Source organism: Hemitrygon akajei, chromosome 16 (genome assembly GCF_048418815.1).
Source record: "Hemitrygon akajei chromosome 16, sHemAka1.3, whole genome shotgun sequence".
NCBI classification, from domain to species: domain Eukaryota; kingdom Metazoa; phylum Chordata; class Chondrichthyes; order Myliobatiformes; family Dasyatidae; genus Hemitrygon; species Hemitrygon akajei.
Genome location: NC_133139.1, coordinates 67,635,006 through 67,658,105, shown reverse-complemented (window position 1 = coordinate 67,658,105; position 23,100 = coordinate 67,635,006). Strand labels below are relative to the sequence as shown.

Sequence of the window (23,100 nt, the reverse complement as noted above, 5' to 3'; positions counted from 1 at the left end):
ATGATGGTGGAAACGCAGAACACTCCTCAGTGACCCATCAATGTTGGGTCAAAGGTGGATTCTAGACCCGTGAGGGATGGGTTTTGTTAACTGGAGGTAGTAACGGGATGGGGGAAGATCACCAGATGGAGTTAGGTTGCATGGGTTTTAAGGAATAGTGGAATGTTCTTACATCACCTTTCTCATGGAATCATAGGATATTCACAATACAACATTGCACTTGCCATATAGTGTCTGCACTCTGCTGGTTACCAGAGGATGAGGGTCAACGTGAAGGGATCAAAAAGAGGTGGAGAAAGGGAAATGGTTGAGAAAGTGGGAGCAGTGAAACAGAAGGCAATGGAGAAAGAGAGGTAGTCAAAGTTGGAAGTGAAGGGAGAGAAAAAGGGTGTTGGAGTAGAAGGGGGAGAAAAAAGGAATGTAGGTGGAGAAAGATTCAATAAATAATACAGTAGAAATAAAAAACAGAAAGGCATACAAATCCTTTATTGAAGAAAATAACTTGTTAAAGGAAAACTAATAGAACTGCCAATGTTCAAAGTAAATTTATTATCAAAGTACATATACGTCGCCATATACAACACTGAGTTTCATTTCCTTACAGGCATTCACTGGAAAATAAAGACATACAATACAATTTATTAAAAACTATAAATAACAAAGGGTGACAAATGACCAGTGTGCAAAAGAAAATAAATCTTGTAAATAAATAATACTGAGTCATAGAGTCCTTGAAAAAGAGTCTATTGGTTGTGGAGTTAGTTCAGTGTTGAGAATCACAGAATAAAGTTTATCATCACTGACATGTCGTGAAATCTGTTGTTTTGAGTAATTGTACAGTACAAGACATAACAAATAATTATAATTTGACTGTTTTCATTTTGATCGAGTTCTGTTGGGTTTCTTTGTTTTGTTGTTGCCTGTAAGGAAATTAATCTTAAGGTTGTATATAGTATATATACTTTGATATTAAATGTACTTTGAACTTTAAAATTATTATAAATAAATAGTGCAAAAGTGGAATAGTGAGGATCACAGACCATTCAGAAATCTGATGGTAGTGAAAGAAGCTGTTCCTGAAATGCTGAGTGTGCATCTTTAGGCTTCTCTATCTCCTTGATGGTAGTTATGAGAAGAGAGCTTGTCCTGGTGGTGATGGTCCTGAGTGATGGATGCTGCATTCTTGAGGCACTACCTTTTGAAGATGTCCTCAATGGTTGGGAGTGTTGTACCATGATGGGTCTGGCGGACTGGACAACCCTTTTCAGACTCGTTCAACCCTGTTATTGGCGCCTCCATTCCAGGCAGTACTGTAACCAGTCAGAATTCATTGCATAAATCTGCTGGAAGGTTTGGTGACATACCAAATCTCTCAAACTTCTAATGAAGTATAACCACCAACGTGTTTTCATGATCACATTAATGTGTTGGGCCTAGAATAGAATCTCGAGAACATTGACACCCAGGAACGTGCAGCTTCTCATTCTTTCCACCGCTAGTTCCTATTAAAGTCAAAAATGCTGGAAAAACTCAGCCAGTCTGGCAGTATCGATGGAAAGAGAAACTAGTCAACATTTTGTGTTAGTCACCCTTCCACAGAACTGGGGGAAGAGCAAATGGAAATTGCTGGACTCAAAAGGTCAGGCAGCATCTGTGGAGAGGGAAACAGAACTAATGTTCTTGTTCAATGACCCTTCATTGGAAAACCAACTTTTTCCACTTTTTAGACATCCAGCATCTGTAGTATTTTGCTTCTTAATTTATTAAGTGTTCCTTTTCACCTCTAGGATTTGACAACGTTTGTAAACAATGTTCTTAATAGTTCGCGGCTGGAGAGCATGAACACCACTCAAAGACTGACGGTGGCAACGGCCATAGTGGAGCTCTTGGAGAACATGGCAATGGCGATTGCTCTGAAACTACCCAGTTCAAAGTCAAAGACCATAGAAACAGACTCTTTCGGTAAAGTATTGGACTCTGAAAACACTAACCACTGAAGCAAAGACCCTCATTGCTAGTTATCGAGTCTGTGAAACTAGTTTCAAGCTAAAGGAAGGAAATGTGGAGATTAATTTCTAAATAATCATCTGGTTTTGAAAATGACTAACGTGTTGGCTCTTGATAGAAATCTTTGTTTAATATTTCTAAAGCTTAAAAATCAATCAAGCGACAGGAAATATGGAAGAAAGGAAAATGCTGGAAGTAGTTGACTGGTCAGACAGCGTCCGTGGAAAGAGAAACAGTTAATGTTCATGTTGAAGAAGTTAACCGTTTTTCATTATAAAGTGGATGCCTGACCTGCTGATTTGACCAACATTTTCTGCTTTTATTTCTGGTTACATGAGGTTGCTTTGGAAGGCTGTGCTGAAACTTGCTGTGTCACTGACGGTGAGAGTCAGTTCTCATGTTTTGCACATGTTACGACATCTTCCCAGGAAATCTGATAATGAGATCACTGTCAGCCAAGTTTCCTGTTTCCCAGAACTCAGCAGAAATGATCAATGAAAGAGGCTGTTTCTTGCTTATATGGTGTTGACTTTGCCAGCAACTAAGTGTAGTCCCATTCTTTCTGTTCCCACGCTCGCTGCTGTCTCTAGAACATAGTGTCTAGTTCTCCATCCAGTGTAGAACTGAGGCATGGGACAATCTGTCACCTGCTCTGTCACTGTGAATACAAGGCACTAAGTTATAGAAAAGCAGAAGAATTATACCAAGGGTTAGAGCATAAGAACATAAGAAATAGGAGCAGGAGTAGTCTATCTGGCCCATCAAGCCTGCTCCACCATTCAATAAGATCATGGCTGATCTGGCCATGGGCTCATCTCCACCTACCGGAAAAAGAAGGCAGCGGGAAAGCACCTAAGGATTTCCAGCGGGAAGACATTTTGAGTTCTTGGGGGAAGAGAGAGGCCAGACTGCGCAGGCGTGTGACATCAGCCAGTTGAGAGCGAACAGTTTAAAAAGAAGGCAGTCATATCCAGCGGGCAGCAGTGTCAGAGGCAGCGGAGTGAGAAGGCTTTGGCTCCACGAGCTTTGGCAGTAACGGGACGAGGTGAGGCAGTTGCTGATTGCTAAAGGAGGTAGTATGTGTGTGAGGCCAGTTTTCTGTGGTCGGTGTCAGATGTGGGAAGTCCTGGAATCTTCCGGCATCCCGGACGGCCACATCTGCACACAGTGCATCGAGATGCAACTCCTAAGGGACCGTGTTAGGGAACTGGAGATGCAGCTCAATGACCTTCGTCTGGTCAGGGAGAGTGAGGAGGTGATAGAGAGGAGTTACAGACAGGTGGTCACTCCGGGGCCACGGGGGACAGACAAGTGGGTCACAGTCAGGAGAGGGAAGGGTAAGAGTCAGGTACTAGAGATTACCCCTGTGGCTGTACCCCTTAGTAATAAGTACTCCTGTTTGAGTACTGTTGGGGGGAGCGGCCTACCTGGGGGAAGCAACAGTGGCCGTACCTCTGGCACAGAATCTGGCCCTGTGGCTCAGAAGGCTAGGGAAAGGAAGAGGAAGGCAGTAGTGACAGGGGACTCTATAGTCAGGGGTTCAGACAGGTGATTCTGTGGACGCAGGAAAGAAACTCGGATGGTAATTTGCCTCCCAGGTGCCAGGGTCCGGGATGTTTCTGATCGCGTCCAAGATATCCTGCGGTGGGAGGGAGAACAGCCAGAGGTCGTGGTACATATTGGTACTAATGACATAGGTAGGAAAAGGGAAGAGGTCCTGAAAGAAGACTACAGGGAGTTAGGAAGGAAGTTGAAAAGCAGGACCTCAAAGGTAGTAATCTCGGGATTACTGCCTGTGCCACATGACAGTGAGAATAGGAATAGAATGAGGTGGAGGATTAATGCGTGGCTGAGGGATTAGAGCAGGGGGCAGGGATTCAGATTTCTGGATCATTGGGACCTCTTTTGGGGCGGGTGTGACCTGCACAAAAAGGACGGGTTGCACTTGAATCCCAGGGGGACCAATATCCTGGTGGGCAGGTTTGATAAAGTGGTTTAAACTAGTTTGGCAGGGGGTGGGAATCAGAATGTGAGTGCGGGGATTAAGGTAGAAGGACAAGGGCATGATGCTAAGAGTTCTGAGTTGATGAGGAAGGACAGGCAGGGGACAGAACATAATTGTAGCCAGTTAAAGGGGTTGAAATGTGTCTACTTCAGTGCTAGGAGTATTAGGAACAAGGAGGATAAACTTAGAGCATGAATTAGTACGTGGAGTTACGATGTTGTGGCCGTTACTGAAACTTGGTTGGAGGAAGGGCAGGATTGGATGATGCAGGTCCCGGGGTTCAGGTGTTTTAAAAGGAACAGGATGGGAGGTAGAAAAGGGCATCACTGGTCAGGGATAGTATCACGGCTATAGAAAGGAAGGAGTGTCCACGGAGTAGTCTGGGTGGAAGTCAGAAATAGGAAGGGATCAATCACTGTACCGGGAGTAGTCTATAGGCCTCCAAATAGCCCTCAGGACACCGAGGAGCAGATAAGCAGGCAGATTTTAGAATGGTGCAGGAAATACAGGGTAGTAGTTATGGGTGATTTCAACTTCCCTCATATTGACTGGCACCTCCTGAGTTCACGGGGGATAGATGGGGCTGAATTTGTCAGGTGTATTCAAGAAGGATTCCTGACACAGTATGTGGGCCGGCTGATGAGAGGAGAGGCTGTACTGGATCTAGTTCTGGGTAATGAACCTGGTCAGGTGACAGACCTCTTGGTGGGGGAGCATTTTGGTGAGAGTGACCACAACTCCCTTAGCTTCAGCATAGCTACGGAAAGGGAGAAAATCAGACAAAATGGTAAAGTGCTTAACTGGGGAAGAGCTAACTTTGAAGGGATGAGGCAGGGACTAGCGAGAGTAAATTGGAAACAGATGTTCAAAGGGGAAAGCACAGAAGTAATGTGGGAGAAGTGTAGGGATCACATGAGCTGGGTTCAGGATAGGTTTGTCCCACTGAGGCAAGGAAAAAATGGTAGGAAAAGGGAACCGTGGCTGACTAAACATGTGAGGCAACTTGTCAAGAGGAAAAAGGAAGCATATGTTAGATATAAGAAGCAAGCAGTAGGAGGGGCTTATGAGAAATACAGGGTAGCCAGGAAGGAGCTAAAGAAAGGACTTAGGAGAGCTCGAAGGGGGCATGAGAAAGCCTTGGCATGTAGGATTAAGGAGAACCCCAAGGCGTTCTATGCGTATGTGAAGAATAGGAGGATGACGAGAACGAAGGTGGGACCGCTAAAGGATAAAGAGGGCAACATGTGCCTGGAAACGGAGGAGGTTGGGGAGGTCCTAAATGAATACTTTGCTTCAGTATTCACAAGTGAAAAGGATCTTGATCAGGATGAAGTCGAAGTAGAGCGGGCCTGTGTGCTGGACAATGTGAAGATTAAGGAAGAAGAAGTGCTGGATCTTCTTAAAAACATTAAGATTGATAAATCCCCATGGCCGGATATGATACACCCCAGACTGTTGTGGGAATTGAGAGAAGAGATCTCAGGAGCATTAGCTATGATCTTTGAATCCTCTTTGGCTGCAGGGGAAGTGCCAGAGGACTGGAGAATGGCAAATGTAGTTCCCTTGTTTAAAAAAGGTAATAGGAAGAAACCTGGGAACTATAGACCGGTGAGTCTTACGACGGTGGTATGCAAACTACTGGAAAGGATTCTTAAGGATAGGATCTATGAGCATTTGGAGAAGTACAGTCTACTCATGGATAGTCAACATGCCTTTGTGAAGTGAAGATCGTGCCTCACGAGCCTGATTGAGTTTTTTGAAGAGGTAACAAAAGAAATTGATGAGGGTAGGGCAGTGAATGCGGTCTACATGGACTTTAGCAAAGCATTTGACAAGGTCCCTCATGAGAGACTCATCCAGAAAGTCATGAAGCATGGGATAAGTGGAACCTTGGCTGTTTGGATAAAAAAATTGTCTTAAAGGAAGAAAGCAGAGGGTAGCTGTGGAAGGAAAGTATTCTGCCTGGAGGTCGGTGACTAGTGGAGTGCCACAGGGATCTGTCCTGGGACCCCTGCTATTTGTGATTTTTATAAATGACCTGGATGTGGAGGTGGTAGGATGGGTGAGTAAGTTTGCGGATGACACGAAGATCGGAGGAGTTATGGATGGAACTGTAGGTGGTCGAAGGTTACAAGAGGATATAGACAGGCTGCAGAGTTGGGCAGAAAAATTTCAGATGGAGTTCAATCCAGACAAGTGTGAGGTGATGCATTTTGGAAGGACAAACCAGAAGACTGAGTACAGGATTAATGGTCAGTTACTTAAGAGTGTGGATGAACAAAGGGACCTTGGGTTCAAATCCATATATCCCTCAAGGTTTCTGCACAGGTTGATAGGGTAGTCAAGAAGGCCTATGGGATGCTAGGCTTCATTAACAGGGGTATTGAGTTCAAGAGTAGAGAGGTCATGTTGTAACTCTACAAATCTCTGGTGAGACTGCACTTAAGAGTATTGTGTTCATTTCTGGTCACCTCATTATAGGAAGGATGAGGAAGCTATGGAGAGGGTGCAGAGGGGATTTACCAGGATGTTGCCTGGTTTGGGGAACAAGTCATATGAAGCAAGTTTAGCAGAGCTGGGACTTTTCTCATTGGAGCGTAGAAGAATGAGAGGGGACTTGATAGAGGTCTACAAGATTATGAGAGACATAGATAGAGTGGATAGTCAGTACCTGTTTCCCAGGGCACCAATAGCAAACACCAGAGGGCATATGTACAAAATTAAGGGAAGGAAGTTTAGGGGAGACATCGGGAGCAAGTTTTTTACACAGAGGGTTGTAAGTGCCCAGAATGACTTGCCAGGGATCGTGGTGGAGGCTAAAACATTAGGGATATTTAAGAGCCTCTTGGACAGGCACATGGATGAAAGAAAAATGGAGGGTTATGGGGTAGTGTGGGTTTAGTATTTTTTTAAGGATTATATCGGTCGGCACAACATGGAGGGCTGAAGGGCCTGTACTGTGCTGTAGTGTTCTATGGTTCTATGGTACCTGTCTTTTCCCCATGACTCTTAATTCCCCAACTATGCAAAAATCTATCCAACTTTGTCTTAAATATATTTATTGAGGTAGTTTCCACTGCTTCTTTGGGCAGAGAATTCCACAGATTTACCGCTCTCTGAGAATCAAAAGCGGTAAATTCCTCATCTCCATCCTAAATCTACTCCCACGAATCTTGTGGCTACTTCCCCTAGTTCTCGTCTCAGCTACCAGTGGAAACAACTTTCCTGCCTCTACCTTATCTATGTCTTTCATGTCTTTTAAATGTTTCCTTAAGATCTCCTCTCATTCTTCTGAATTCCACTGAGTACAGACCCAGGTGATTTAATCTCTCCTCATAGTCTAACCCCCTCATCTCTGGAATCAATCTGGTGAATCTCCTCTGCATTGCCTCCAAAGCCAGTATATCCTTCCTCAAGTAAGGAGACAGAATTGCACGCAGTACTCCAGGTGCGGCCTCACCAGTATCCTGTACATAGAACATAGAATAGTACAGCACATTACAGGCCCTTCGGCCCACAATGTTGTGCCGACCCTCAAACCCTGCCTCCCACACCTTAAATTCCTCCATATACCTGTCTAGTAGTCTCTTAAACTTCACTAGTGTATCTGCCTCCACCACTGACTCAGGCAGTGCATTCCATACATCAACCACTCTCTGAGTGAAAAACCTTCCTCTAATATCCCCCTTGAACTTCCCACCCCTTACCTTAAAGCCATGTCCTCTTGTACTGAGCAGTGGTGCCCTGGGGAAGAGGCACTGGCTGTCCACTCTATCTATTCCTCTTAATATCTTGTATACCTCTATCATGTCTCCTCTCATCCTCCTTCTCTCCAAAGAGTAAAGCCCTAGCTCCCTTAATCTCTGATCATAATCCATACTCTCTAAACCAGGCAGCATCCTGGTAAATCTCCTCTGTACCCTTTCCAGTGCTTCCACATCCTTCCTATAGTGAGGCGCCCAGAACTGGACAGAGTACTCCAAATGTGGCCTAACTAGAGTTTTATAGAGCTGCATCAATACATCGTGTCTCTTAAACTCTATCCCTCAACTTATGAAAGCTAACACCCCATAAGCTTTCTTAACTACCCTATCTACCTGTGAGGCAACTTTCAGGGATCTGTGGACATGTACCCCCAGATCCCTCTGCTCCTCTGCACTACCAAGTATCCTGCCATTTACTTTGTACTCTGCCTTGGAGTTTGTCCTTCCAAAGTGTACCACCTCACACTTCTCCGGGTTGAACTCCATCTGCCACTTCTCAGCCCACTTCTGCATCCTATCAATATCTCTCTGCAATCTTCGACAATCCTCTACACTATCTACAACACCACCAACCTTTGTGTCGTCTGCAAACTTGCCAACCCACCCTTCTACCCCCACATCCAGGTCGTTAATAAAAATCATAAAAAGTAGCGGTCCCAGAACAGATCCTTGTGGGACACCACTAGTCACAACCCTCCAATCTGAATGTACTCCCTCCACCACAACCCTCTGCCTTCTGCAGAAAGCCAATTCTGAATCCACCTGGCCAAACTTCCCTGGATCCCATGCCTTCTGACTTTCTGAATAAGCCTACCGTGTGGAACCTTGTCAAATGCCTTACTAAAATCCATGTAGATCACATCCACTGCACTACCCTCAACTATATGCCTGGTCACCTCCTCAAAGAACTCTATCAGGCTTGTTAGGCATGATCTACCCTTCACAAAGCCATGCTGACTGTCCCTGATCAGACCATGATTCTCTAAATGCTCATAGATCCTATCTCTAAGAATCTTTTCCAACAGCTTTCCCACCACAGACGTAAGGTTCACTGGTCTATAATTACCTGGACTATCCCTGCTACCTGTTTTGAATAAGGCAACAACATTCGCCTCCCTCCAATCCTCCGGTACCATTCCCGTGGACAACGAGGACATAAAGATCCTAGCCAGAGGTTCAGCAATCTCTTCCCTCGCCCCATGGAGCAGCCTGGGGGATATTCCGTCAGGCCCCGGGGACTTATCCGTCCTAATGTATTTTAACAACTCCAACACCTCTTCTCTTTTAATATTAACATGCTCCAGAACGTCAACCTCACTCATATTGTCCTCACCGTCATCAAGTTCCCTCTCAGTGGTGAATACCAAAGAGAAGTATTCATTGAGGACCTCGCTCACTTCCTCAGCCTCCAGGCACATCTTCCCACTTTTATCTCTAATCGGTCCTACCTTCACTCCTGTCATCCTTTTGTTCTTCACATAATTGAAGAATGCCGTGGGGTTTTCTTTTACCCTACTCGCCAAGGCCTTCTCATGCCCCCTTCTTGCTCTTCTCAGCCCCTTTTTAAGCTCCTTTCTTGCTACCCTATATTCCTCAACAGACCCATCTGATCCTTGCTTCCTAAACCTCATGTATGCTGCCTTCTTCCACCTGACTAGATTTTCCACTTCACTTGTCACCCATGGTTCCTTCACCCTACCATTCTTTATCTTCCTCACCGGGACAGATTTATCCCTAACATCCTGCAAGAGAACCTTAAACATTGACCACATGTCCATAGTACATTTCCTGCAAAAATATCATCCCAATTCACACCTGCAAGTTCTAGCCTTATAGCCTCATAATTTGCCCTTCCCCAATTAAAAATTTTCCTGTCCTCTCTGATTCTATCTTTTTCCATGATAATGCTAAAGGCCAGGGAGCGGTGATCACTGTCCCCCAGATGCTCACCCACTGACAGATCTGTGACCTGACCCGGTTCGTTACCTAGTACTAGCATTCCCCCTAGTTGGCCTGTCAACATACTGTGACAGGAATCCATCCTGGACACACCTAACAAACTCTGCCCCATCTAAACCCTTGGAACTAATCAAGTGCCAATCAATATTAGGGAAGTTAAAGTCACTCATGATAACAACCCTGTTATTTTTGCACCTTTCCAAAATCTGCCTCCCAGTCTGCTCCTTGGGATCTCTGCTGTTATCAGGATGCCTATAGAATACTCCCAATAGAGTAACTGCGCCCTTCCTGTTCCTGACTTACACCCATACTGACTCAAAAGAGGATCCTGCTACATTACCCACCCTTTCAGTAGCTGTAATAGTATCCCTGACCAGTAATGCCACCCCTTCTCCCCTCCCCCCCCCATCCCTTTTAAAGCACTGAAATCCAGGAATATTGAGAATCCATTCCTGCCCTGGTGCCAGCCAAGTCTCCATAATGGCCACTACATCATAATTCCATGCATGCATCCAAGCTCTCAGTTCATCACCTTTGTTCCTGATGCTTCTTGCACTGAAGTACACGCACTTTAGCCCTTCTACCTTACTACCTTTACACCCTTTATTCTGCTTCTCTTTCCTCAAAGTCTCTTTATATGTTAGATCTGGCTTTACTCCATGCACTTCTTTCACTGCTCTCTCACTCTGGGTCCCATCCCCCTTGCAAATTAGTTTAAACCCTCCCGAACCATGCTAGTAAACCTACCTGCAAGGATATTGCTCCCCCTCGAGTTCAGTTGCAACCCATCCAATCTGTACAGGTCCCACCCTCCCCAGAAGAGATCCCAATGATCCAAAAATCTAAAACCCTGCCCCTTGCACCAACTCCTCAGCCACGCATTCAACTGCCATCTCCTCCAATTCTTACCATCATTATCACGTAGCACTGGCAGCAATCCAGAGAACACCACCCTTGAGGTCCTGTTCTTCAGCCTTCTGCCTAATTCCCAAAACTCACACTTCAGGATCTCATCCCTCTTCCTGCCTATGTCATTGGTACCAACATGTATCACGACTTCTGATTGTTTTCCCTCTTGTACCAGGGTGTCATGCACCCGGTCAGAGACATCCCGGACCCTGGCACCCGGGAGGCAACAAACCATGCAGGTGTCCTTCTCACGTCCACAATATCTCCTGTCTGCTCCCCTGACTATAGAGTCTCCAATGATGACAGCTCTCCTCTTCTCCGTGCCACCCTTCTGCACCACAGGGTCAGACTCAGTGCCAGAGGCCCTGCCACCGTGGCTCACACCTGGTCGGTCGTCCTCGCCAACAGCATCCAGGACGGTAAACTTATTATTCAGGGTAATGGATACAGGGGTGCTCTGCACTACCTGTCTACTCTCCTTCGCTTTCCCCCCTCGGACTGTCACCCAACGACCTTCTTCCGGCAGCCCAGGTGTGACTACCTCCCTGTAGCTCTCATCTATGACTGCCTCATTCTCCCTTATGAGTCGAAGGTCATCCAGCTGCTGCTCCAGATTCCTCACACGGTCTTCCCAGCCGCAAGCACTTCTGGCAGATGTGACTCTGCGGGAGAGGGGAGTTCCCCCAAGACTGCCACATCTCACAGGAGAGGCACATCACCGTCTCAGCAGGCATTGTAAAGACTAACTGGGAACAAGCTCGTCCTCCGCCTCTTCTTGTCGAAGCCTCTCGAGTCAAAGCCTCAAATCTCCACTCCTTCACTGGCCCACCCACTCACTGGGCACTTTCCACAAGCCGCTCCGCTTGAGCTACCCCCCTATTTATTTGTTTGAGCTTTTCGAACTGCTTGGTCACCTGAACTCGATTGCTGAATCAGCTGCTTTCTGCTGAGTCTGAGCTATTCAAATCTTGATTGTCTGATCAACGGCTTTCTGCTGAGCTATTCAAATCTTGATTGACTTGATTGCACAGTCCAACTGCCAAAACTGCCGGAATCTCTCGAGTCAAAGCCTCAAATCTCCACTCCTTCACTGGCCCACTCACTCACTGGCCCACTCACTCACTGGCCCACTCACTCACTGGCCCACTCCTTCACTGGCCCACTCCTTCACTGGCCCACTCACTCACTGGCCCACTCACTCACTGGCCCACTCCTTCACTGGCCCACTCCTTCACTGGCCCACTCCTTCACTGGCCCACTCACTGACTGGCCCACTCACTGACTGGCCCACTCCTTCACTGGCCCACTCCTTCACTGGCCCACTCACTCACTGGCCCACTCACTCACTGGCCCATTCCTTCACTGGCCCACTCACTCACTCACTGGCCCACTCCTTCACTGGCCCACTCCTTCACTGGCCCACTCACTCACTGGCCCACTCCTTCACTGGCCCACTCCTTCACTGGCCCACTCCTTCACTGGCCCACTCACTCACTGGCCCACTCCTTCACTGGCCCACTCCCTCACTGGCCCACTCCCTCACTGGCCCACTCCTTCACTGGCCCACTCACTCACTGGCCCACTCCTTCACTGGCCCACTCCTTCACTGGCCCACTCCTTCACTGGCCCACTCACTCACTGGCCCACTCCTTCACTGGCCCACTCACTCATTGGCCCACTCCTTCACTGGCCCACTCCTTCACTGGCCCACTCACTCACTGGCCCACTCACTCACTGGCCCACTCACTCACTGGCCCACTCCTTCACTGGCCCACTCACTGACTGGCCCACTCACTGACTGGCCCACTCACTGACTGGCCCACTCACTCGCTGGCCCACTCACTCACTGGCCCACTCACTCACTGGCCCACTCCTTCACTGGCCCACTCCTTCACTGGCCCACTCACTCACTGGCCCACTCACTCACTGGCCCACTCCTTCACTGGCCCACTCCTTCACTGGCCCACTCACTCACTGGCCCACTCCTTCACTGGCCCACTCCTTCACTGGCCCACTCCTTCACTGGCCCACTCACTCACTGGCCCACTCACTCACTGGCCCACTCCCTCACTGGCCCACTCACTCACTGGCCCACTCCTTCACTGGCCCACTCACTCACTGGCCCACTCACTCACTGGCCCACTCACTCACTGGCCCACTCACTCACTGGCCCACTCCTTCACTGGCCCACTCACTCACTGGCCCACTCCTTCACTGGCCCACTCCTTCACTGGCCCACTCACTCACTGGCCCACTCCTTCACTGGCCCACTCCTTCACTGGCCCACTCACTCACTGGCCCACTCCTTCACTGGCCCACTCCTTCACTGGCCCACTCACTCACTGGCCCACTCACTCACTGGCCCACTCCTTCACTGGCCCACTCCTTCACTGGCCCACTCACTCACTGGCCCACTCCTTCACTGGCCCACTCACTCACTGGCCCACTCCTTCACTGGCCCACTCACTCACTGGCCCACTCCTTCACTGGCCCACTCCTTCACTGGCCCACTCACTCACTGGCCCACTCCTTCACTGGCCCACTCCTTCACTGGCCCACTCACTCACTGGCCCACTCCCTCACTGGCCCACTCACTCACTGGCCCACTCACTCACTGGCCCACTCACTCACTGGCCCACTCACACACTGGCCCACTCACTCACTGGCCCACTCACTCACTGGCCCACTCCTTCACTGGCCCACTCCTTCACTGGCCCACTCACTCACTGGCCCACTCACTCACTGGCCCACTCCTTCACTGGCCCACTCACTCACTGGCCCACTCCTTCACTGGCCCACTCCTTCACTGGCCCACTCCTTCACTGGCCCACTCACTCACTGGCCCACTCACTCACTGGCCCACTCCTTCACTGGCCCACTCACTCACTGGCCCACTCACTCACTGGCCCACTCACACACTGGCCCACTCACACACTGGCCCACTCACTCACTGGCCCACTCACTCACTGGCCCACTCCTTCACTGGCCCACTCCTTCACTGGCCCACTCACTCACTGGCCCACTCCTTCACTGGCCCACTCCTTCACTGGCCCACTCACTCACTGGCCCACTCACTCACTGGCCCACTCCTTCACTGGCCCACTCACTCACTGGCCCACTCACGCACTGGCCCACTCCTTCACTGGCCCACTCCTTCACTGGCCCACTCCTTCACTGGCCCACTCACTCACTGGCCCACTCACTCACTGGCCCACTCCTTCACTGGCCCACTCCTTCACTGGCCCACTCCTTCACTGGCCCACTCACTCACTGGCCCACTCACTCACTGGCCCACTCACTCACTGGCCCACTCCTTCACTGGCCCACTCCTTCACTGGCCCACTCCCTCACTGGCCCACTCACTCACTGGCCCACTCACTCACTGGCCCACTCCTTCACTGGCCCACTCACTCACTGGCCCACTCACTCACTGGCCCACTCCTTCACTGGCCCACTCACTCACTGGCCCACTCCTTCACTGGCCCACTCCTTCACTGGCCCACTCACTCACTGGCCCACTCCTTCACTGGCCCACTCCTTCACTGGCCCACTCCTTCACTGGCCCACTCACTCACTGGCCCACTCACTCACTGGCCCACTCACTCACTGGCCGCTTTCTACAGTTGCAGCATAACCTTCCTGCTCTTATCGTCAATTCCTCTTGCAATGAAGGCCAACATTCCACTTGCCTTCTTGATAGCCGGTTGCACCTGCAAACCAAAGTTTCATGCACAAACACTTCCAAGTCCCTCTGGACAGCAGCATTTTTTTTTTTACAATTTAGATAATAATCTGCTCTTCCAGTTTTCATTCCAAAGCAGATGAACTCGCATTTACCAATGTTGTACTCCATCTGCAAGATCCTTGCCCATTCACTTAATCTATCTATATCTCTCTGCAGACTCTCCATATCTTTTGCACAATTTGCTTTTCCACTCTATTTTGTGTCATCAGCAAACTTAGATATACTCCACTTGGTCCCCTCTTCCAGATCATTAATGTATATCGAGGACATTTGTGGGCACAGTACTGACCCCTGTGCACACCGTTCGCCGCTGATTGCCAACTACAGTAACATCCATGCATCCCAACTCTCTGCTTTATATTAGTTTATCAATCCTCTATCCAACACCCCCAACTCTATGCATCCTTATCTTATGGATAAGTCTTTTATGTGACACCTTATTGAATGCCTTCTGGAAATCCACGTAAATAACGTCCATCTGTTCCCCTCTATCCACTGTGCTCTTTATATTCTCAAAGAGCTCCAGTAAGTTTGTCAAATAGGACCTGCCTTTGCTGAATCTATGCTTTGTCTGTCTGATGGATCCATTTCTTTCCAGATGCTTTGCTATTTCTTCTTTAATGATAGCTTCAGGCATTTTCCAACTACAGATGTCAAACTAACTGGCCGATAATTATTTGCCTTTTGCCTACGTCCTATTTTTAACAGTGGCGTGACACTTGCTGTTTTCTATTCTGCCAGGACCTGCCCAGAGTCCAGAGAATTTTAGTAAATTATCACCAAAGCCTCTACTATAACTTCTGCCATTTCTTTCAGTGCCCCGGGGTGCATTCCATCAGGACCAGGGGACTTGTTCATCTTCAGATTCACAAGTTTGATCAGCATTACCTCCTCGTGACAGCTATTGTATCGAGGTCCTCACCTCCCATCGCATCCATATCATCTCTCTTTGGCATGTTAGGCATGCCCTTCACCGTGAAGACCCACACAAAATAGTCATTCACAGCCTCGGCCAATTGCTCATTTCCCAATATTAATTCCCCCTTCTTGTTCTCCAAGGGACCTACGTTCACTTTAACCAACCTTTTCTGCTTTGTATTCCAGACAAGATGTATCCCCAAACCCTCTTTCACATTATATAAAGAGTTATTTAATTTCTTTGTGACCTCACTGTCTGCAAATATCCTAGTCCAAGATGTTCCCCCCCACTGTAGTATCATAGGAGCATTGTTGTGCAGGTCATTCTGCACATTGAACCCATACTAGGTCTCTACAGGGACATTACAGTCTGGTCATCCTCTGTTTCTTGATTGCCTTGTAATTACAATCTCTCCAACACTCCACATATTTTCTCACTTGAAAACTTGAAATGTTTCCACTTCCCAACCAAGCTGTGAGTTGCATGACCACTCTCTGTGTGGAAAGGGTTTCCCTCCTGGCACCCCTGGTTCAACAATAGTCACATTTAAACCTCTATTTATTGGTTCTCCACCCTTCTTTAATGAAAGAACTTTCTCTTCATTAACACTGCCCAAACCATTGACAATCTTGAAGATTTTTATCAAATTATCTCACAACCTTCACTGCTAAAGAAGAACAGTGAAGAACATTCTCTGGTCTGTCAATGGATCTGATGTTCCTCATCGACTGCATCTTCCTGCTCTATCTTCTCTGCAGTTCCTCTTAGCATGGTAACCAAACACAAAGTAGCTCAATCATCTTTTATGTTAATTCCACCACACTTCAAAAATAACATCTAGGAGGACGTTCTGAAGTTGAGAAAAAGACTGAAGTTATGAAACTTCAGTGTAGGTTCTGTGTTCGCGATATAGGAGTGGGAATCCTCACTATCTCTCATAAAGAGTCAAGATCACTGTCTGTGCCAAGGATAGGAGGTGCTGGTAAGATATTAGACCTGGGGATCTAACATGCTTGAGCCAGAATTTATCATTTTACCTGCTTTTGATCAGTGCCACCAGACAGTGAAGAATATGCATGAGTATTTTCTCTCAGTTCTGTGGGAGCTGAGACTAATTGTTTTCTACAATGAGCTAATTCAGCCCAAGAAAGCCCAATTGCAAATTGTATCCATCAGATGGGATTCTCAGAAAGCCTGAACAAGACTTTGCAGAGAGGCATTGATTAAAGAGTTATCAGCGGAGAGAGAGAGGGAGAGAGGGAGAGAGAGAGAGAGAACATCCTTTTTGCCTCTGAATGCTTCACCTTACTTTAACTTTCCTCATAGTTCTTAAGGTCAAGGTGCCTGAAAGGAACAATGCGAGTGGAGACCAACTGGTGAAATTGGAAACTCAGAATAATTCCTTCGAGATTTACTGGAGAACCATTGCTGGAGAAAATAACATTGGTAAATGTTCTGTCTTTTTCCCATGCTTGTGTACATGGTATAAGAATGAGTTTGGCCAGTGATTTACAGACTCATTCACAGGGGATGTTCTACCTTGCCCAGGTTGTTGACTGAACTATTACTCTGTGGGATCAGTCTGTGTTCCGCTACATCAAAATATGCTGCTGTGTTTGATCTTATTGTGTAAACCTCGGTGAAGACAATTCTGCCTTGAGTAGAAACCAAACGTAGTTCAGAATGAGCAGTGTTCGGCCACTGATTTTAATCCATGTGTAATTGACATTAAGATCCAATTTATGGTATCAAACTCCGTATGAACCTGAGAGACCACTGAGGCAGGGCAGGTTCTGGGAGTGGTGACTCTCAGTCATATGCACAGCCCGATCATGACCGCAAAAGTTCAACGTAATGATCTGGTCATTCAAGCTCTAATCAAGCAGTTTCCACAGGTACTGATCCTCATTTGTATTTTAGGGCTCAAGTATGTTGAAGTTAAAGTGGGAAACTGCACTAGCCCATTTGGCTCATCTTGCTTGCAGAGGCTCTTTCAAAGAGCTCTCCATGTGGTCCCATATCCCTGCTGACTTTGCAAAGGCTTCAGGCTGTGTATGGATTGTTTCTTGTTATCTCTGATCACTAACTCTCCTCCTTTTATTAAAATTCTTCAGGATTATTCGTGCCTCTTTCCTAATCACCTCAGTAACAATCTCAGTCCACAGTCTCCTTCCACCTTCTGCCCCTTCCTAAACAGTCCTGATGAAGGATCTCACCCCAAAATGTCAAATTATTCCCTTCCATAGATGGTGTGTGTGTGTGTGTGTGTGTGTGTGTGTGTGTGTGTGTGTGTGTGTGTGTGTGTGTGTGTGTGTGTGTGTGTGTGTGTGTGTGTGTGTGTGTGTGTGTGTGTGTGTGCGCGCGCTCATACCTCATACTCAGGACTGTTGTGATACCTTCCTACCTTCCTTGGTGTTGGATGCAGTAGTCTCATTTCAAAGACCTCCTTGGTTTTCATCCAGTCCAAGTTAAAGCTGAAGATGACATTAGTAACCTCTCAGCTTGCCTTGCCCCTTGTGGGACGGTTCCATGCTTGCTCACCAGCAATCCTCATTCACAATCATTGTAAAATACCTGCTCTGCTGTTCAGAGTAATTACTGTTAATTTGGCTTTCAGTACCTGCTGTTTCTGTACTCTGGCTCTGACACCTTTCCTCTTCCTAAGTTCCTCACAATTTACTTTTTTTCCCCAAGTTTTGTGTCGTGATTATGGGTGGTTCTTTGTTATCAGGTGTCAACCTTGCGAGATCTGGTGCTGGACATGCTGAAGAGTCAGACAGCTCTTCCCATCAGTAGGAATGATACAGAGTGGGGATGGGCTTTGTTTGTTGTAAATAGTGAATGATTTCCATCTCTATATCACCCTCACATCCCAATTGGGATGACCCAGAGCATTCTGTGATCTTAGAACTGTGGTTACCGTATAGATGCAGGACATGCACCTGCCAATTTTGCAGAGAAGATCCCACAAAAGCAATGCGGTGATCACTAGAAAACTTGTTTGGCAAAGTTTGGTTGAGGCCAAAGCTCTGGCTTGACCCCTTGCACCCCTATTCATATCGGGATCCTGTGTGTGGGAGGGAGATGTGGACTGGTCGATCTACCAGCAGACAGTGAAAGAGAAAACAAGGGCAACATTTAGCAGTAGACAGATTGTTGTTGCCCCAAAGGACAGGAAACATGAGAGAATGTAAATCGTGAGAAATAGAAGCTTTAACTACAGAAAGGAAAGAGAGATCCGGGTAAACACTGCACCTTTGAAAATGAGGCTGATAAAGTAAGTGTGAGATTAGTGGTGGGGAGTTCAACTGGCGATCATTGGCACTGGAAACCATTATGAACATTCCATGAATGAGGATAATACCAGAATGAATTAAATACGGTCACCATCATGAGAGAATTGGTATCAGGTAGACTGATAGAATTCAAGGTTGATGCATGCATCTTGATCCTGTGATCATTAAAGAGATGTGGCAACTGAGATATTGGATATTTTAGTTGTAATATTTCAATAATCCTTGGGAAAAAAAGGATCAGCCATATTTGAATGGTGGAGCAGACTTGATGGACCAAATGGCCTAATTCTGCTTCTATTTCTTATGGTCTTATGGACCTTAACATGTAGATTGCAGACTGACTGATATTTGCTACGTTCAGGATATCTGCTCATCTGATCATGAAGAGGGTCAGCAGGAAGTTCAATAGAATGACTATGGGGATGAAAGGGTTAACATATGAGGGCGATGATAAGAACAACAAATTTCACAACATATGCCAGTGATATTAAGGTTTTAAAGGTTTCAGATGTTTCAAAGGTTTTATAGGTATATTTAATATCAGAGAAATGTATACAGTAAACATCCTGAAATTCTTTTTCTTTGCAATCATTCACAAAAACAGAGGAGTGCCCCAAAGAATGAATGACAGTTAAATGTAAGAACCCCAAAGTACCCCTCAGCTCCCCCTCTCCCACCAACAAAAAAGAATCGGTGCCCCCTACCAAGCACTGGACGTGCAGCAAAGGAACAATAAAGACACAGATTTGCAGTACCCCAAAGACTACTCCTTCACCTGGTAATTCAACATACCCCAGACTTTCTCTCTCCCTAATAAAGGAAAAAGAGTTGTCTCTGTATTAAACCTAATTCTGATTCTGGTTAGCAAGGCATCGAAGTTTAAGGGGAGAAAGAAGGAGAATTGGGTTGAGAGGGATAATAAATCGGCCATAATGGAATGGTGCAGCAAACTCGATGGGCTGAATGGCCTAATTCTGATCCTTGGTCTTAAGGTCTTGTATCCTTTCCCAGAAAGGCACAATTTTCTGTGGATCTCCAGATTTTGAACCATCCACAAGACACAAGTCAGGAATGTGATAGACTCCCATTTACCTGGAAGAGTATAGCTTAACCAACAGAAATTGACTTAACACCATCCACAATAAAGCAGCCCACATGATGATCTCCTTCTCCCTCCCCATCGATCTTAATACTCAAAAGACTTACAAAGCGCTACTGCAATGGACGTGTTTTGTGTTGACCTGCCTTTATATCCAGTTGCTGCAGTGTTACAGTGATGTTTCTCCACATTCACCAAAGGCTGATCTATTATCTCCACAGAGTTTCAGGCTGTTTCCTTAATTGTATTCAAAGACTTGGAATCCCTGCTGAACCAAGAGGTTAAAGGCGGCCATCCATCTCAGAACAATGTGTCATTAAACTCCAAGGTGATAGCCGCCATCATCAGCAACAAGGCCATCAGCTCTAATCGGAAGGAAAAGTTCAATTTGACTCTGAAACTCAACCAGGTTTGTAGATACAATCTGTGATGTTCCCCAATTGAAAATGAGCTTCCTGCTAAAATGCAAAATGGGAGGCTGAACAGGCACAGATCCTGGGTTTAGATATAACATTTCCATGGAAACTAGGTTTGGGCCATTTCAGGTCAGTTTATGGTGGCCTTTCCAGTCACCATTACTCAGGGACAGTACAATGAGGCCTGATAGAGGAAGTGGAGATCCCTCATCTGAGAGAGATGGGGGAATGTTTAGAGACTGGTGGTGAGACACATCAAAGGAGGAGTCCCTTGCTGTCATTTCTCAGGTCATTGAGTAACTGGTTACAAAGTACAACCGCCAGTTCATTGAAAGGAAAATACCCATTACTGCATTACTGTAATTACCCATTCAGCCATCGAGTTTGCACAGTAGCAGAGTGGTTGACATAACACTTTACAGTGCCAGCAATAAGGCGGGTTCAATTCCTGCCAGTGTCTGTAAGGAGCTTGTTCTTTCTCTTTGTGACCACATGGGTTTCATCAAAGACTGTGTTGGTCATTGACACAAATGATGCATTTCACTGTATGTTTCAAAGGTTTGATGTTCATGTGGCAAATAAAGGTAATCTTTTCTAATTTTATTACCTGCACTTCAAAAGTTTGTTGGGATATTCTAGGAGTTGCATTTTCCATTTATATTGTCTACCCCTCGGCAAGTCAGTGTCATGGGACAAAGTAGACGGAGCTTCGCTCTGTTTCTAACCAGTGTCTCCTGTCCCGTGGCTGTTTGATGGAACAGTGTCATGGGATTGGTTAGAATGATATTCCCTCTTTTGTGTTGAGTGCAGTTCTGTGACTTGTTTCCCACCTACAGGAGATCATTCTGTTTGCTGTATCTATGGGATTGGGGCGTACCTAACAATTTCTGCCTTTTTACTACTTTGGGATATATAAATATTTAACTTGCTCTTAAAATGTTGTCAATAATGGTTAAAAGAATTTGTCCTTATCTGGAAACAGGAAAAGGAAGATGGCGAAGAGCCAGAATGTGTCTATTGGAGTAATACCAAAGAGAGAAGTGTCTGGTTATCTGATGGTTGTGAACGGATCCATTCCAATCAGACCCATATAATCTGCCAGTGTAACCATCTGACAAGCTTTGCTGTTTTAATGGCTCCAGTTCAGACTGAGGTAAGAAATCATTCAACAGAAAAATCTGTAGTCAGATGAAAAGGGTGAATGAAGAGAGTCAGAGTGAGAGAGACACAAACACAGAAACAGACCCTTCAGCCCACATTCTCCATGCTGATCATCGAGGGTCACCTACATTAAAATTTGTTCTGTAGCTTTCTATATACTGGTGATACAAATCCTCGTCTAGATGTCGCTGAAATGTGGTGATGCACCTGCCTCTGCCACCCCCTCAAGGCAGTGTGTCCCAATGGGTGAAAACAATCCTTCCACAAATCCCTTCAAATTCCTTACCCCACCCGCTCAACCTCTGCCGTCTGCATTTCGACTCTTCTGCTATGGTGTAAATTTTCCCAGTATCTATTCACTCTGTGCTCCATCAGCACCCTCTGCTGCAAGGAAAACAAAACACTGATCCATGCAAGTCAAAAGGATGGTTCAGAAGGCATATGGTGTGGTGGCCTTCCTTAGTCAGATGGTGGGGGGGTGGTGGGTGAGTGAGTTCAAGAACCACAAAGAAATATTCCAACTCGATATAACTGTGGGTTAGATCGCTCTCGGAGAACTGTGTTCAGTTCTGTTTGCCTCACTATAGGAATGATGTGGAAGATTTAGGGGGGATTTGCCAGATTGGAAAGCATGTCTTATAAGGATAGGTTGGGTGACCTAGGGCTTCGTGAATCACCTCTTCACCCTCTGCACTGATACTTTTCATGACACTTTCCCATAGTGCGGAGGGAGACAGGATAACCACCAAATGTTGGTAGGAGGCTTGTAAGAGGAGGAGTCGCTCTGTCACCATTTCTCAGGAAATTACGTAGCCACAGTTACAGAGAACAAGTGTAGCAAATCACTCAGCGGTACCCTAGCTGTTGTCTAGACAATGTTGCTTAAAGTTTTGCATTTCCTGCCTGTACTGTATTTATATTTTATTGCCTGACTAATACAGGGAAGTAACCGATGCCTTCTTTACTGCCTTAGTGACCTTTATTCGAGAATACATTGACTTGTACACACTGTTCCTCCACACACCAGGTCCTCATCATTCATGATGTAATTCCTACCCTTATTACAGATACTCGAGGGACCACCGACGCTGGACTGAGGAGCAACAAACAATCTGCTGGAGGAACTTATCAGGTCGAGCAGCATCTGTAGGGGGAAAGGAATTGTCAAAATTTCAGGTTCGAACCCCATATCAGGACTGAGTTGATGTTCTGGTTCTGATTCAGGGTTTCAAACCAAAACAGCGACAGTTCCTCTCCTCCCACAGACGCTGCTCGACCCGCTGAGTTCCTCCAGCAGATCAATTATTGCTCCTACCTTTGGTAGACGTGCCAAGGTTATGGTACGGTATTAGTTATGGGTGGCACTGTAGCCTTCCTGCCTTTATTAGTTGTGCCAGGGATACAGTACGGTATCAGATGTGGGCAACACGGTAGTGTAGTGGTGAGCACAATCGCTTTGTACCACCAGTGATCACCAGTTGCGGTTTGATTCCCACCGCTGCCTGTAAGGGGTTTGTACTTTCTCCCCGTGACCGCGAGAGTTGCCTCGAGGTGCCCTGATTCCCTCCCACGTTCTGATGACATACGTTTGGGTTCGGGTTAGTGAGTTGTGGACATGCTAAATTAGTGCTGGAAGAGTGGCAGCATTTGTCAGCTGCTCCCAGCACGATCCTCGGTCTGGGTTGTTTATCAACATAAAATAACACATTTCACAATATGTACTGATGTTTTGATCTACATGTGACAAATAAAGCGAATCTTACTTTAAGTTTACAGAGTAAGGGTTCAGTATCAGAGATCCTGGATTGTCAGGATCAAGT

At 46.5% G+C, this 23,100-nt stretch overlaps 1 protein-coding gene across 1 annotated transcript in view; it reads left to right on the top strand.

Moving 5' to 3' along the window:
• Positions 1-23,100, top strand: part of LOC140739663 (adhesion G protein-coupled receptor E3-like) — a 55,904-nt gene that overhangs the window by 19,041 nt on the left and 13,763 nt on the right. Inside the window, exons 3-6 of the mRNA XM_073068037.1 lie at positions 1,788-1,962; positions 16,635-16,754; positions 19,925-20,112; positions 21,102-21,272. Coding sequence (XP_072924138.1) covers positions 1,788-1,962; positions 16,635-16,754; positions 19,925-20,112; positions 21,102-21,272 — 654 coding nt within the window. The remainder of the gene's footprint in view (positions 1-1,787; positions 1,963-16,634; positions 16,755-19,924; positions 20,113-21,101; positions 21,273-23,100) is intronic.